The sequence below is a fragment of the Embiotoca jacksoni genome, unplaced genomic scaffold (genome assembly GCF_022577435.1).
Source record: "Embiotoca jacksoni isolate LCO1_2020_lvr unplaced genomic scaffold, fEmbJac1.0.p SCAF_8, whole genome shotgun sequence".
Classification (NCBI taxonomy): domain Eukaryota; kingdom Metazoa; phylum Chordata; class Actinopteri; family Embiotocidae; genus Embiotoca; species Embiotoca jacksoni.
In genome coordinates this window covers 13,852,465-13,868,555 of record NW_027185436.1, presented here as the reverse complement: position 1 = coordinate 13,868,555, position 16,091 = coordinate 13,852,465, and the positions used below count along the sequence as shown (strand labels likewise).

Sequence of the window (16,091 nt, the reverse complement as noted above, 5' to 3'; positions counted from 1 at the left end):
GCCTCCCTGGGGTAAAGCTGAGGACAACATTTTTATGGCTGAATGCAAGTGGCTGTTTATGGGCCTGAAGTGGTTCTGAAAAGCTGTTATACACCACAGAAAACTGGACTGGGAGGTGACCGAGGATGAAAAAGGAAGATGAGAAGAAAGTTTGGAGAGAAACATGGTAAGGATGGAAAGTGTGTTTATGATTAAAAAAAAAAAAAAAAAGCTGTCAGGTTCTGAGTTTCAAACAATCCCATTAATGATTCAGGAACTTGTATGAGTATCTCTGACTGCTGTCAAACATCCAACATAACTTTACAGACATAAACTGCTTCATTGTGGACTACAAGTAGTCCCGGTCAGTGAGGTCTTCCTGAAAACATGTTTTATGTACCTTGTCCGTCCAGACTCGCCAGGCTGCGGGCTCCTCCCAGTCTGTCCCTCCTGTCCTCCTCGTTCCTCTCATCTGCCTGAGATGAAAGGATCTCCTGTGAAGACGACTTCAGAGCAGGGATGGAAGTGCGAGTCCTCTTTGAAGGGGAGAATCGAATTGCTGCCCAGCAAAAAGGAGCATATATGAGTCAGATACAGGAAAGACATGAGAGAGGTTCGTGGAAGCAAGAGGCAGAAGGAGAGGAGGACATAATCGGTGAAGAAGCGGTTACCCTGACTGAAGCAATGTTCACACACAAAGAAACTCTAATGCTATGCCTCCAAAATTAGCAGTTAAGTTATTAAACTGTTCAAATGCTCAATGAGGGTTACACAAGTGTCCCCTAAGCCATCCTTATTTGCCTCCCAAGCAGGGCAAGAACTGAGATCCTTTCCCATCATCTCCTTCTGACAGGACTTGGCAGTAGTTAACACAGCACACATAAATCCTCAAATCATTGCCTCAGTCTTTCAAATTCCACGCGGGGTCCTGCGTGGTTGCATAACATTTTGTTGCTTATTTAATTGTTAGTTTGAAAACAGCTTCTTGGCTTCCCTTACAGCCACATCCGTGACACTAAGAATAGATATGACAGTTTGAAATGTTGGTGGCAAACATTTCAGAGGATCAATCGGTCTGTCAAAAATCAATCGGCTCCGCATGCTTGAATTCTGCAGTTAAACGGGCATTTACGAGGAAAATTGACGTCATCTTTACTGGACTAAACTGAGCTTTTTCTATCCACTTTACTGGCGTGTAATTTTGTTATTGCCATGTTTTTGTTTCTTGGTTTCTGGATTGTCACATCACAAAATCTGTTTTTGTATGACCTTGTGACATGATTTGTTTACGCATGATCAACATGAAATCTTTAATTTTAAAAGAACAAAAGTTAAATGTTGTTTAAGTCACGAGAAAGGGAGGAAAGTACAAGGAAACAATATACCAGTTAATATTTCAGTAAACAGAAGCGAGTCATTCATCTTAATTATGTTGCACACAATCACCGTGTAATACACAATAAAAACTGCCTCCAGATTCACTCTCATTATCAGGCCAGGATTTACTACTTTCCACTTCAAATTGATTTCCCTTCATTAGTTTGCATGAGTGACTGATAAACCTGCAGACTTACGCTGAGTCTTCCTGAAGACCCGTGTGCTCATGAACTTGAGGAAGCGGCTGGCGTAAAACCCCGGCCGGTGAACCGAGACGGAGTCCTGGGGACAAGCGAGAGAAAATGCCAGGCTTTTATCAGACAGCCACCGGTAGGACTTGAGGAGGATGTGGACAAATAAAAGGCTCATTCATAGAAGCAGCAGTGTCAGATTTGAACAGGCTATCAACTTACGCCATCGTACACCAGGGCTTTCCACGAGTGTTCCAACTTTTTAATGAACCTGGAGAGAAACAAAACAAGAAGCAGCCTTGTCACAAATGTATCTGCTCATACAGAAAATGTCCTCTTCATACTTGAGAAAATCTGAGCTACTTCCTCCTTTTCCCTCGGTGCACCACAAACTGAGGTTACTTTACATCATTTTAGCAGAAAATAAAATGTATGCAACATTTAGTCTTCAAAGTTTGTCTCTGAGTGAGGCAAGCAACCAGAGATAAGGAAAGATGAGTGCACACAAACTGGGCCTATTCATGGTTCCTGACCCGATCTCACCTCACCCACACAGTATACATCTGATGCCTCGACCCACTGGGCTGACGAAGATTTATTTCATGCTTTTAAATTTCCCCAGTTTTAAAAGCTGATGGACCGAAAGGTTTCCTCCTCTGTTACACGACTCCCTTGCTCTCGGGACAAATAATCAATGTGTAAATAAAGAAGACTGATAGATCACCATGTCCATTTGAATGATGTTAGATAGAGAAACAGTCTTGAGTGCTAACAAGCGTCTTGTAGCTTTTTCCATTAGTGCAAAGAGACCATTGAACATTAGAGGTCATGCTGCAAGGCAAGCATCAATCAAAGCCCTTCAATTATGCCACGCTGTCATACCGAGTTATTAAGTATATCATTAACTGCTTTAGCTTCTTTACAGGCTATTGATGACCTGTTTTATTTCTCAGAAATGAAGAGGAACATTTCTACACTGGCAGCCACATCTGCAGATCGTCTGACTCTCAACAGATTTCATGGCCACAAAGGTCAACAGACTGATCCTTTTTCCAGTTATTAGTAGTAGCAAGAGAACACCGACATTGGAAATAAAATAAAGGAGATACAGTGGGTTTACTTAATCTCATAAAGATCAGTACCTGTATGACTGCAGAATATCTATGATGCCCAGGAAGATGAGCAGCTTTTCGTCCTTGTGTGTTTTGGCAGGGATGCCACCCATTCTGCAACAGAGAGAAAAAAAAAAAAACCACAAACCTGCTGTCAACAAAAACGGCTACTGTTCCTCTGCAATGCTTGAAATGCTGTTCAAATAAAGGCAACGTGCCACTGCACTTTCACAAGCATTTGTCAAAGAGGCACTTGGAGTATTTACATTCATGTGTATTGCTGTAAATACACAGAATAGGGAGCGTGTTTGTATTTGTGTATCTATGGATATGTGAGAGCCTGACTGTGTGTGCGCTGTTGGTATATGGTTGTATAACTGTGTGTGTGTGTGTGTGAGAAAAAGTGGAGATTAAGAGAGAGACAGAGGCGGAGTGTGTACGCCCAAATATGTGTGTGTGTGTGTGTGTGTGTGTGTGTGTGTGTGTGCGCGTGTGTGTGTGTGCGCGTGTGTGTGTGTGTGCGTGTGTGCGTGTGTGTGTGTGTGTGTGTGTGTGTGTGTGTGCGCGCATGTGCGTGCGTGTGTCCAGCCGAGCCAGCTCACGTGTCATCTGTGGTGAGGGCTTCAGCAGCCTTGCCGTCTCCTTGGATGGACTCCATGGCGGTGGAGTAAAGCACCCTCTGACCTACAGGTCTCCTCCCGTCGCCCCCTGCCTGGCCCGGCTCGCCTCCGTCTCTCTGGCTTTGGTCCAGGACGTGCACACCCAGCAGCAGGCTGTAGTCCATAATCTTGAAACTCTCCAGTACCTTTTGTAAATCACAAGAAATGTAGGTTTAACGAGATGAGTCCAATCTGGAAGCGCCTTGATTGTAATAACAGGACATTTCAAGGACCTCCTGCTGATTATTGTCCTAGTCTACCACCAGAAGGGGGGCTCTCCCTTCCGCTACCTGACAGTAAACACAGAGACTTTATGAACTGTTTTGAAAACCCTTTTTTTTTCTCCCTCCCAAACCACTTTCATCACCCAAGACCACTTTCGTGCCTCAAAGACGAGAATGCTTGCAAAAGGAAATCTGTGTTTAACCCACTGAGCTAAACAAACAAGGTGTTTCTCCACAGCGGGCCAAGTGTTACACATTGACCTGTCTGAGGAGCTTTTTGCCCAGTTTCCCAGAGACTCTCTGACTTCATGGTTTAGAGTGCTTGAGGACAGCAGTCTTATGGAGAGACAAGGTTAGAGAGGGAGGTGGGAGCTTGATCTGAGAAAGGGATCAGGGTCTTTGCCATGTAGCTGGGCTTATCTAATGAACAGCACTGGAAAAACGGATATTGCACTCGTTTGAACGTCCTTCCTTGAAGCTATTTACTTCTGCAAATAATGTTGTCAGAGAAGTAACAGTCTAAAATTCATGTAGCTTGTCAAATCCCCCATAATTAATCTCCTCCTTCCTCAGCAGCTCTAATGTGTGAACATACTGTATGTGTGGATTGGATGAAAAACCACAAAGAGGACACTGATTTGGAAAGGTCTGTCTAAAGACAAAAGTGTGAAAAAAACAAACACTGACAAAAAAAAAACCCCGATACATTTTTTTTATCATTATAGTCTTGGTCATTCAAGTCCATAAATAACACATTCTTGTGCTGAATAGGATTGAAAGCAATGAAAACAAAATTCTGATGTAATCAAAGAGAGCTGTGACCCAGAATCCAGAGAAAACTGGACTGTTATATGTAGCTAACCCGTTTTCAGTGCATGTTCAAAGATGGTATTATTGTTAGTTGTAAATCCGGTTTGCATCTACAATTGGAACAACTGTTAAAAGTCATAGTCACACACACATTCACTCACACGCACAAAAACACACAAACACAAAACGGACTTAATGACGGACTCAAATAAACAATGGGGCTTTTGTCTGAGCTTTGCCTTTTCCATATCAACAATTTACATCCCCTCACTCGAACTCCCCCAGGCTATTCAAACAGCAGCCATTTTGAATAGAGCCATAGACACCATGCTGCCTACAGAAAGCCATTACAGTGTGTCCCGGCCCGGCTTTCCCCAGCAAACAATCAACTGTTACAGCAGAGAGAAAGCTGCTGAGTTTCTACGATATTTGCACCAAAGCTTCCTTTGGATTGTGAAACATATTGTCAGAGTAAAATATTACTGATCCTCAGAGGAGTGATAGTCCAGTGTTTGGGTCTCTCCTCTGAGCATCCTGCTCGCTGCTCTCATTTCAAGCACAGCTCAGTTTTCTTATAGTAAATGGGACAGACTAATACTCTGCTAACACTCCTGCAGGAAGTGAGCTTTGTCACAGCATTCTCTGATCCTCCACAAACCTCTGATGTTTTTTAGTAAATTCCACCCTCAAGCACTCCTCCACCCATCTTCCTGTGTGCCAGTAAGGCTGTGGAGCTCCCCACAGCGCTGGCTAACATGTCCCACTTCGCTGTAGCAGTAATACACTGCAGGCTCTCGTTAAGTCTGAGCGTGTCTCCTGAAAACACAGAGCACACAGCCGATTACCTTTGTGGCCGAGCTGGAGCACTGATTTAGAGTACACACTGACTATACAGTTACAATCACTGCAATGCTCCTACTACAGTATGCATGCATAATTCATGAGTACAACCTGCTCCCTCATGACACAACACACATGGCCTTTCATTTTGCAAGTTGTGCAGGTTTTTCAGAATACATGGACTTTCATTAATTTGTTTTCACTAATTAAGTGCAGTACCACGAAATCTCTACATTTGTCTTCTTAATTAGAAATTTCTTTGTTTTCATTACAAGCTTTTATTGCAGGATTGTTGTATTCAATAATAAGATTGGGTGATGCAGAAGCGCCTAATAAACTGAAAACCCAGTGAAAACACATCCTATCTGCATACTGTTATCTGGTGAGCAAAATTATGCACAATGTTACACAGTTAACAATTTAAATGTCTCCTGGGTGCCTCTCATTGGAGGTTTTCTGGGCACGTTTAACTGGTAGGAGACCGAGGGGTAGACCAAGAACATGGAGGGATTATTTATCTCATCTGGCCGGGGTCATTTTCAGGATCCCCGGGGAAAAACTGAAAAACATCAAAAAAAAAAAAATGCTGGGCAGAGGGACATCTGGGCTAGCAACCTGCTGCCAAAGCGATCTGACCCAACATAAGCATCACAAAATGGATGGATGGATAGAAAAAAAATTGGTATAAAGACCTCTGTCAAGCTACCATTATTGTTAACAATTTGAGTTATTCTCTGAGTTTGAGTTTCATCTTCTCAAATGTTTTCTTACTCTACTGTCGGCTTGTTGTCACAGGGATCACATGTCTGAGAAGAGAGGAACGGTGCAGTAAATGCTTGTTTATTATCGTCTACACTGACTCACTCATTACTGTCCATGTACCAAGCATGCATGCCTGCACTGACAGAATCTTTCCAATTCTGAACTTTGTATCTGAAATTAAAGGACTATTATTTCATAAATACTCAATCCGACCTCCAAATTATCTCCAAACTTTTGGCCAGACTCGTCTCCAGGATGACGACTTCATTGCTGTCAAAAACGTGCTGTGAACAAAACTCTGACGGTTTGACATCAGCAGCAGCGTCACTGTCATTATGTTTGTCTCAGTGATGGCTGCTGCTCAGTCACTATAATACAACAGGGATGGTTTTCTCTACTACAAACCACACACACGCAGTCAGCAACAGACTGGTACACACAGTCTACAATAAACCCTCTCTGTCTCACTCTCTGTACAGTAGAGTTCAACATCAATTATTAATGCCTCATGTTGTTTTGGCATTTGGGGAGTATCGAGGGAGCTACAGAGTAATGGAGAGGAGACTTAAAAGGAAGAGAGCACACCCTGCATTTCTCCTAGAAGTGTCCGATGTAGCAGAAATAGCTGATTCTCCTGAACGCATTGCTGAAATTCCTCTTCGTCTTCTGCTTTCAACTCAACCCTGATCTCTCGCATTCCTATGAAACAAAAATCGGAGTGTTCCAAACTCAGGAAAAACAGCTGAAATTTATTTTTTCAAGAGCTCCCACCACCTGTACTACTGTAGGACAACAATCCCTTCCACACCCCTCACTCCCTGTTGCTTGTCTTCTGCCGACCCTTCCTCTGTGTTTTGGTGCACAGCCTCTCCTGGGGTGACAGGGTTAGCTGCTTACTCATGGAAATAGACAGAAATTCTGCTTAGAGGGCACTTTGCTTAGGAGGCGAACACAGGAAGCTGTGACAATAACAAACTGTACAGTAGAGTCTCCAACAGCGGCTGCTAAACAGTCTCACTCAGTATATACACACATACAGGCACGCACGCGCACGCACGCACGCACGCGCGCGCACACACACACACACACACACACACACACACACACACACGCGGTGGGTAGACAGTGCATGTCTGTGGTACGTTTGGGAAAACTTGTAAATGTGTGTGTGCTGCCAGGTTAAACATTAAGAAAGCACTGACTTAGCAAGAGGGGAGGATGTCAATCTGGCCGCAGTCTGCTTGAGAAAACATTAAAAAGAAAACATTGAGAAAGTCAGCATGTTGGTTAATGATGATGAGAAATGCCGTAACCTGACGAGATCATATGAAGTCCCTCTGAATTCATGGAAATCTCACTCTGAATCAACATCACAAGACCCTGGTTTGCCCCAAAGCTTGTGATCGACATACTGTTTGACTTAAAAGGTGGGAAAGCAACAGCTGTTCACACTTGTTTGCACACCTTTCCTGCATGGATAGACCAAAACGAGAAACAATAAACTACAGATGTTGTGGCAGCACTGGAAAATTTACAATAAAGTCATGACATTTTGTGTGTAGATTTAAATTTGTTTTTCGATAACACACAAGGGAGAGGACACGAGACAAAAGATGACACGAGTGCGCTGTTATCTAACGGGTTAACTAAATATAACCGCAGCATCACACTATTCATTACCTCTAATTCTTTTCCATACGCCAATCAATCAGTGTTTGGTGATAAAACCATCAAGGAAGTTATATTCCCACATACAAAACCTTTTAACATTTGAGCTGAAACTGATGTAACGGAAGTCATTAAGTCATTAGCTGAATGGTGCCATGCAAGGGTGCCAGGTCTGGAGGGTTGGCCTGGCTCAGCAGGAACTGTGCCACAAAGTCTTTCTTCCTGGTCTCTGGCCGTGGTTCCAGGTTAAAGATCAGATCATAAACCCTTTGGAGGAGTACAAATGGGATTACAAAATGGCTGTAAACCCCATTATCGGCCAACGGCTGTGAGAGTAAAAAAAAAACTTAAATCGCAGCGAGGAAGTCATATTGTTGTCACTGATAAAGTTTCCCCAAGAGGCCGTTTACCTTGTAGGAATGGCTCTGCACATTAAATCCAGCTATATGTTTAGTTATGAAAGCTAAAAGATTGATTTTCCAGTTTCACAATGACTATGTCACTGTATGAATCTTAAGTTTTACTGTTTATGAATCCATATGTGCACTTTTTTCATTTCTACCACCTAAGTGTGGTTTAGATATATTCAGTACAGCTCCCACTAAACTAGAATTAAATAAACTATATGGATTAAAAAGCAGTAAATCATAATGAAGGAACAGCTTCACACATATGCCTCCTCAAAGTTTTTATAAAACATATTTTACTTCAAGAAAGCAGCTTGGCTCACATTAAGGCATTTAATAAAAGTAAACCCTGCATGTGCTATTCCTCATTCTACCAGCATTACATTTGTAATTCTAGTAATTATTATCATTGTGTTATGGTGTATTTTTGTGACTTCAACAAATAGAAACTTCTTTTGACTCAGAAACACCTTTGAACGCCGACAAAGAACCCAAGGTTTAGTTATAGTGAATCCTGTAAAATGAGTCTGTGTCCAATAATTGAGAATGGCCATATGATAAAGAAATACAAAAAGTTTAATATAGAAGCAATTGTTTTAAGAGGAGCCAAGGTTTTTTGGTTGTTGTTTATTGCAGAGGAGAGAGGACAAGCAAATCAGCAGCAGCAATTCAGCACATCTGTTTCTTTTGCTTTCAAAGCCTGGAGGCTTGTTATTTGCTATCAATTGTTGTCTGCAAACACGTCAGCAAAATCAGAAAATGTATTGTACTTGGTCTTTCAGTCTCCAAAACATGGCTGTTTTCACTTCTCTACACTAATGCAATGTAGATAGACAAAGTAATATGAAAATAAAGTGTGGGATTTATTTCAGATAGATATTTTTCACTATAGAGTGTTTGTTTTTACAATGGCTCTGAAAGCTGGGAAATACTGTTCATGTCTCCTATTACACTGGCACTATGCTCCTCCAGCAGACAATCTCCCGGCCTCTGCATTTAAATAGAGAAGAATGCCAACCTTTACACTGGAAGACTATGTTTGGACTGAGCTTGGAGTCTCTCATGCTACCAGGATCCTGTCTTAATCACATTCAGTGTTTGGAGAGCTGTCATGTACTGAAACACAGACGTGCAGGGAAGGGGGAACAGAGACCCGGGGCCAACTGAGAGTTTAAACTGAACACACAGTGGGAAAACAGTGCTTTCCCCCTCTTTGGCAAACACATGGAAAATTCTCTTTTCAAAACATTTTGTCTCATCGGAGATGCAAACACACTATCCTGAATTGGATGTGGTTCGTATGTTGGTCAGTTACAGGAATGAGAGGTCACTGACATCCCGTCAGCAGCTATGTCCCAGTACTTCCCAAGTTCAAAGGAATCTCATCTAAGAAATCACATGACATAATGTCCATATGCGGCTTCGCGGCACACAGGTCAACAAGTTTCAGCAAAGTGTTGAAGGCATGAAAATTCAGTGGAAATGGCTTTTTTTAAGGAAAGGATTGTTAATAAAATAAAAATAAAAATCATCTGATTCTTGACCTTACCTTCTTTGTTGCACAGCTTCCTCATAATATATAGCAGTGAGCTTCCTCTTGTGGTGTGACTTTGACTTTTCTAAGCAAGTACAGACATTGACAAGCATGAGAACATTTCTCAGATAAAACCACCTACCCGACAATCTCTCTGCAGCGTCTTCATGAGGTTGTTGTACGTCTCTGCATCAAAGTAAACCCCCTCCTCGTGCATGTCCTGGAAGTCCAGATCTTTGTAGGTCGGACAGGCCTTCTCTCGCTCTTTCCTGGACGCTCGTCTCTTGTAGGTGGACCCCTTCAGGTCATACTTGTAGTGCATTTTGACCGAGCGAGGCAGCACATTGTTCATCACCACCAGGCGGATGTTGATGCCTCCAGACTGGATACAGTAGAGGCCGTAAAACTTAGGCAGCAGCGTGCGTGGATTCTGGTTCAAGTTCTGTGGATTTAAAGATAGAATGTCGTCACACTGAAGTGAACAGATTCGATATACAGAGATAGAGTTTCAAAGACTTCTTAATATATTAATGAGTGAGATAAAAGGAAATAGTTTTGTTCTTAATTAGTGGGTGATTGGACTTTAACATGAGTTCACACAATGCTGATTTAGCCTATCACACCAGATAAAAGTATTTTAAATCTTGTGTCTGGTGAGACCACCAACTGTGATGCATTTTATGTCCCCCAGCAATAAGTGCTTTGCCAGAGTTGAGGGAGGAGCAACCGCTGCGACTGTAGCGATAGAGAGGATATACTGTCTATGGTTGATGCCTTATAGCTCGAGATAATGAGAACGTTCACTGTATCTTATTGAGGCCACTTAAACACCTCAGGAGTGATCTGTTCAAATGTAACACTGAGTGGGTTTTAGACACACATTGAACATTTGCAGATGAAATTTTGCCACCTCACTAGGTGCTCAAGTGACATTACGTTTCTCACCATGTAGTATCCAGGCAGCAACCTCTGGAGAAACTTGGCCTCTTTGTGCTGGACAGTTTTGATGATGAACTCATCGTCGCTGGTTAGGTAGAAGAGAGAGCCACTGACCCCCGGGTTGGCCAGCTCAATCAGAGGCTCATTTACCAGGGAGTACTGGAGAAGGAAAAACATAAATAAAGCACTGTAACTTTTCAAATGTAACACTGGTCAGACTTCACTTTGTTTGTATCCAAACAAAAGCAGTTTTAAACACAAACTACTTACAGAAGAAAACAAAGAAAATACTCTTCAAAGCCTATATGGAAAATGTATTAAATAAAGATGGACCACCACAGATATCTTTTGTTTATTTATTGCTCGAAGAACTAAACGGTACAAGTCTTTGCTGGGCTTCAGCAATTTTAATTTGAGTCTTGAGATTTAAAAGCCCCCCAATTTCTTTTCAAACACTGTTTTTATTCTAGTGGCTTCATACACTATCCAGTCAAAAATATACACCACAACAAAGTCAATTTACATCTTGGCATCCATTATCTATAACCGCTGTATCCTGAACAGGGTCCTGAACACCATGTTACTAACCAACCCATGTTAAATCTCCTGTCAGCATCACCGACCAAAAGAGCTGGCAAAGGAACTTAAAGTTGGCCCGCAGAGGCTGCACTGCTGCTTATTGTTCCGTGTGTGTGTGTGTGTGTGTGTGTGTGTGTGTGTGTGTGTGTGTACGTGTGTGTACGTGTGTGTGTGTAGGATGGGTCAATATCCTCAGGTGGATCAAAAAAGCTCCAGCCATAAGAGCACGAATGAGGTCAGACTCAGATAATGGTCAGTGAGGTCAAAATTCACCTCAAAGGTATAGGATGGGGTTGAGGTCGAGACTCTGGCCAGGCCAGTCAAGTTTCTCCATATTTAAAAAAAATAAAAATAAAATTCTTTACAAACCACAATATCAGCATTTGTTTTATTGTTCCATTAATTGAAGAAATGATAGTTCTGCTTCTCATCAGTCAAGTGTTGATCTGTTTGCCTAACTTGATCAGAGTCTGTGGACATTTGAGCTTTGCTGCTAAGAAACAGGCAAACAAACCAGCCAACATGGACAGAAACATGAGCTCTTCGGCTGAGGGTAATAGGAGCAATTACTGCCTGTGCTGTGTCTAAAAAAAAACACACACACACAACACAACAGATCGAGAGCCTTCATCCCAAAGTGGCACTCAACGCGTGAGGGACAGCCTGTGAGAGCAGCCGACTGTATTGAAGTGTTAGATGTTAATCAGTGCGTTATGAGAGCAACATGTTCAGAGAGGAGGAGAAACACTGGAGGCATCTGCACTCCCTCTCCAGAGACTCTTCCGCAGTCACGTTGAGTTACAAGCACAAACACATCTGCAGTTTATTGCATTTGCATTCAGGAAACTGTGCATGTGTGTGCGTTCTCTCGTTTAATTAGACTCTGCTGTTTGGCTTCCGTCTGAATGAATTCATCCTCACCTCAAGGACATCAATCATGAGCACATTGTCTCTGCTGTTGTGTGCCTGACAGTGTGCCATCCTCCCTCCACTGCCTTGAAGTGGCATTTCATCTCCAACTCTCTTTTGTCTTTCACTTATGCAGAAACAAATTTGGCATTTAAAAACAAGAATGCAGCTGGTTGGGCTTATGAAAGACTGTGAGGCAGACGGAAAATAGGAAAACGGCGTCATAACAGGATAAAGCCCGAACAAGAACACAAAGTCCAATTTTGTTCCAAGCAATATGTAGAGTAGCTCACTGGTGAGCAGTATGAAATGAATTAGGAAAATGACATGAAACAGTTTTTAATGCACCTTGTGAGTAAAATAGACTTCCAAGACCTCAGAAAAATGTTTCACAGACAAAAATCACATGTAAATGGAAAAACAAACAAACATGAAAATGGTTCTTTTGAAAAATCAGAAACCCTTCAAACACATGAGATTATGGGAAATCTTCTGATAGGAATTCACAGAATCAACAGCTGATTTCATTCAGTACTGTGGTCTGATTATAGCTGTCATAATGAGGGTGCACTCTGTCACTAGGTCCACTATCTTCACCGCCCCAATGTTTTGGCTTGACCGCATCCTCTCATGGTGTGCAGCATTACCTGCCCACTACTAATAAACATGTCGGATTCTATTACATTTAAGCATGCACTGAGGTGAAAGCATTCAGTCGTTAGGGAAGTAATTCAACAGGGAGACAACCAACAGGCTATTGTCTCTTCTTTATGAGACCACTGTTGTTTTTAAATCTATTTTTGACTCGTTTACATATAGAAATGAGGGAACAAAATCAGTCTTGGATGACAAATCCACATAAAGTATTAGAGTCTATTGGAGCGAGAGGATTTTTGGTACAAGCCCTTAGTGGCCCTCAGTGGTATTGCACTTCAAGGCTCTTCCACGTTGACTTTTCAGACGCCGAATCTAGGTACAATTTTATGTACAGTCTATGGTTTCAATACAGTTGATTATGTCACGCTAATGGCATTTAAAAAAAAAAATACACTTATTTGCGTTCTTGCCGAGAGTAAAATAAGAAGATTTATAGGATAATAATAATAACAACAGGTGGTATCATACCATATCTGTCCTGTAAAGATAAAGCTACAGCAACCATCAGCTGAGCTTATAATAGAGTCTGGACACAGACTCTATTATAACACTCACTAATTAACACAATATACTGTGTTTGGTTTCTTTAATCTGCACAACAAATGTAAAAAGAGCAATTTTCCAGGGCATGATATGAGGGTATTATTTCTTTACTAGGTACAGTAATGAGCCGTTTGAAGTCCCTGCAAATAAGCATATTTCCTAAAATATGGAATTAGTCCTTCATTTTTTAAATGGCTAAAACTTCAACCTATAGTAGGTGAGTTTAATCTGATGTTTAATAGTGTCTGACTTTAGTAGAACTGTGTGTGCACTTCATTCAATTTGACCCCTCAACTTCTGACCCACAACCACAGCTGCAGGACTCTGCGTGAATCCATTGGTGAGAAAGCAGAACAGAACATGAAAACTGAGTTATGAGTGTTAACACATGTGCAGGTGGAACAAATAGTGGTCACAGACGGGTTTTTACTCTTACCAGGTAGTCATCCGGTTTGATGCCGAACAGATCTCTGAAGTAGCGGAAGGCCAGCGGGGCATACGTCTTGAAGCGGAAGTCGGGATAGTGATGTGCTGGAGTCAGGTTGCTTCCCTCACTGGTTTGTGTGATGAATAAAGTAGCCCCCGAAGGAAAAAAAAAAACAAAGAAGAAAACCTTTAACATTATAGAAGTGAAACGTATCAGTGTCCCAGCAAGGACACAGGCAGCACCAGGGGAAAAGTGAACCGTAACACCTTCTGTAATCTTTGTGCTTGCATAACTAGGCTATTGACTCCCGGTAAGTTTATCGCTGGGCCCTTGAAATTTGCTCCTTTTATGCATGAATGGGTGTCAGTAAAGTTATCTATGGGAACCCAGATTTACCAGCATTGTGTTGACAATCAGGCCTGTATAGAGTTCTTCGCCTGGAGACCAAAGTGGCTCTGATTACTGGGTCCAAACAATACAGGTAAAAAAAAGGACTGGCAAAACGGTAAATAAAAAAATAAAAACATAACATGTACAATAATCAACATTTTGTTGCCTTGACGAGACAACAAGACGTTCTTAAGCGGGCTTTGACAAAGACTGACCGTTTTTGTAACCAGCCTAACCTGTGTTCCAGGGGACCATAAAATTGGCGTAAGTACGTCTGATAGGGTTAGAGTGAGTCAGTGTTGAGTCTTTCATCAAATTTACTCCCACTGGAATCAGTTTTGTTGACCCTAAATGTAGAAGTAGGTTAATAAAGGTTTTTGTTTTCCAGGGCACATCTAAATCTGGTTACTATGATGGTGTTCTGGGTAAGGAGGCCTCTGTGTTGTTGTTTCCTGCAGGCGCTACATTCAATAATGGGATCCAGGCAACAGTCAGACCCTGTAACACTATACCTGTGATTATTCTGCAAGGAAATTTGACTGCTTTGTTCAGTGTGCGAGGGCAACAACAATTATCTGTCATCAATGACTGACAGTCCATGACGGTAAAATTGCAGAGAAAACATTTGGCAACACACAGCACCTGGAAATGTTTCCTTCAATCTAATCAGGGAGCCAACTGAAAGATGTGTGCTGGATGTTAATATGGAGTGAAAAAACAGAAAACTGTGTGTGTGTGTGTGTGTGTGTGTGTGTGTGTGTGTGTGTGTGTGTGTGTCAAAGTGATCTGCGACATCTCCACCCATTCAAAACTTGACTGACAGAACAAACAACTGCAGGAGAAAAACTCCTGAGAAGAAAAACAACATCAAGAGGAGGATGAGCGTAAGAAGAGTGGTGAGAGGGAGGGAGGTAATAAAAGCATCTGAGAGCCATCTCCATCACTCAGTCGCTCTCTCAGGATAGTCTGTCAGAGGGGAGGAAAAAAAAGAGAAGGGGTTGTCTTTGTGTGCTATTACGGAAGAGAAGAGAAAAGAAACACTAAGAGAAAGCAGAGAGAATAAAGAGGGAAATGATCATGTCAGATACCTGACGTAAGATATCCATTTTCCCTCAGCACTGATTGTCTTTTGTTTGTTGCGTTGTGTAATTTTCTTTTTTCTTAACTACATAGACTTGCTTTTTTTTTATTATTATTATTTCAGATGGCTTCCCTGCCCTGCAGACAACCAAAACTTTTCATTTAATTTCAGCGTTATGTTTGTTGATATTTAGGGTGATGCAATAAGCACACTTTAAACTACACTTCAGTGTCTCAATGAACTACAGCAGGTTTTTAACACTCATCGAGTGCAGGGCCTTTATCAAAACATGAGTTTTGTTTGGGCTGTTGCTGAGAAGCATGACAGTAAAAGTTCAGTGTGCGTGCCAAGACCCGGGTTTGCATAAACCCTATTGAGTTTGCATATCCTGGTGCAGCTTCTCAAATGTAAACCACAAAGTATTTCCTGATAGGACTCTTAAATCTCTACCTGACGCTTTGAAGTTTAAATCAATCTCAGGTGATCCATGTATCTGGCAACAGACAGAAAAACAACTAGTGAACACCTTCTGCTTGATTTAGGAATGTTTGCACGTTTTTCTAGTTGCTCATTGTTTTAAATATAAAGGAAACACTTCATAACACTAGTCTATACCAAATAATAAGATCTTCTCATATGATTGTTAGAACAGATACAGTGTCTGTCAGATGATCCACTGTGTGTTATGTGGATACACGAGTCACACTTTCAAAGAATTGCTTTAGATTATATGAAATGTTTCTTTAAAATGATGATGTAATTATGAAGACAGCCTGCGATGACAGAGTGGCCACACACTGACGTATGCTTTGCACTGTGGCTGTATGAGGCACACAGTAAACTGATTTCACAGTTCTTGGCAGGATAATCCACAAGAATAGTTTTATCCCTGCATCCCGACCTACACTAGCAAAATTCACTTTGTTGATAAATGATGATGGTGGCAGTTTGGGGTAGTAGCATAATTTCTTTGGACTGGATGTCTAGTGCCTGCAGTTTCCAC

The 16,091-nt window shown here is 41.7% G+C and overlaps 1 protein-coding gene across 1 annotated transcript in view; it reads right to left on the bottom strand.

Moving 5' to 3' along the window:
- Positions 1-16,091, bottom strand: part of pip5k1bb (phosphatidylinositol-4-phosphate 5-kinase, type I, beta b) — a 34,172-nt gene that overhangs the window by 5,119 nt on the left and 12,962 nt on the right. Inside the window, exons 5-12 of the mRNA XM_069139172.1 lie at positions 13,627-13,744; positions 10,509-10,661; positions 9,706-10,005; positions 3,262-3,464; positions 2,690-2,773; positions 1,770-1,818; positions 1,554-1,638; positions 380-538 (exon numbers count right to left, since the gene is read on the bottom strand). Of these exons, the coding sequence (XP_068995273.1) occupies positions 380-538; positions 1,554-1,638; positions 1,770-1,818; positions 2,690-2,773; positions 3,262-3,464; positions 9,706-10,005; positions 10,509-10,661; positions 13,627-13,744 (1,151 nt within the window). The remainder of the gene's footprint in view (positions 1-379; positions 539-1,553; positions 1,639-1,769; positions 1,819-2,689; positions 2,774-3,261; positions 3,465-9,705; positions 10,006-10,508; positions 10,662-13,626; positions 13,745-16,091) is intronic.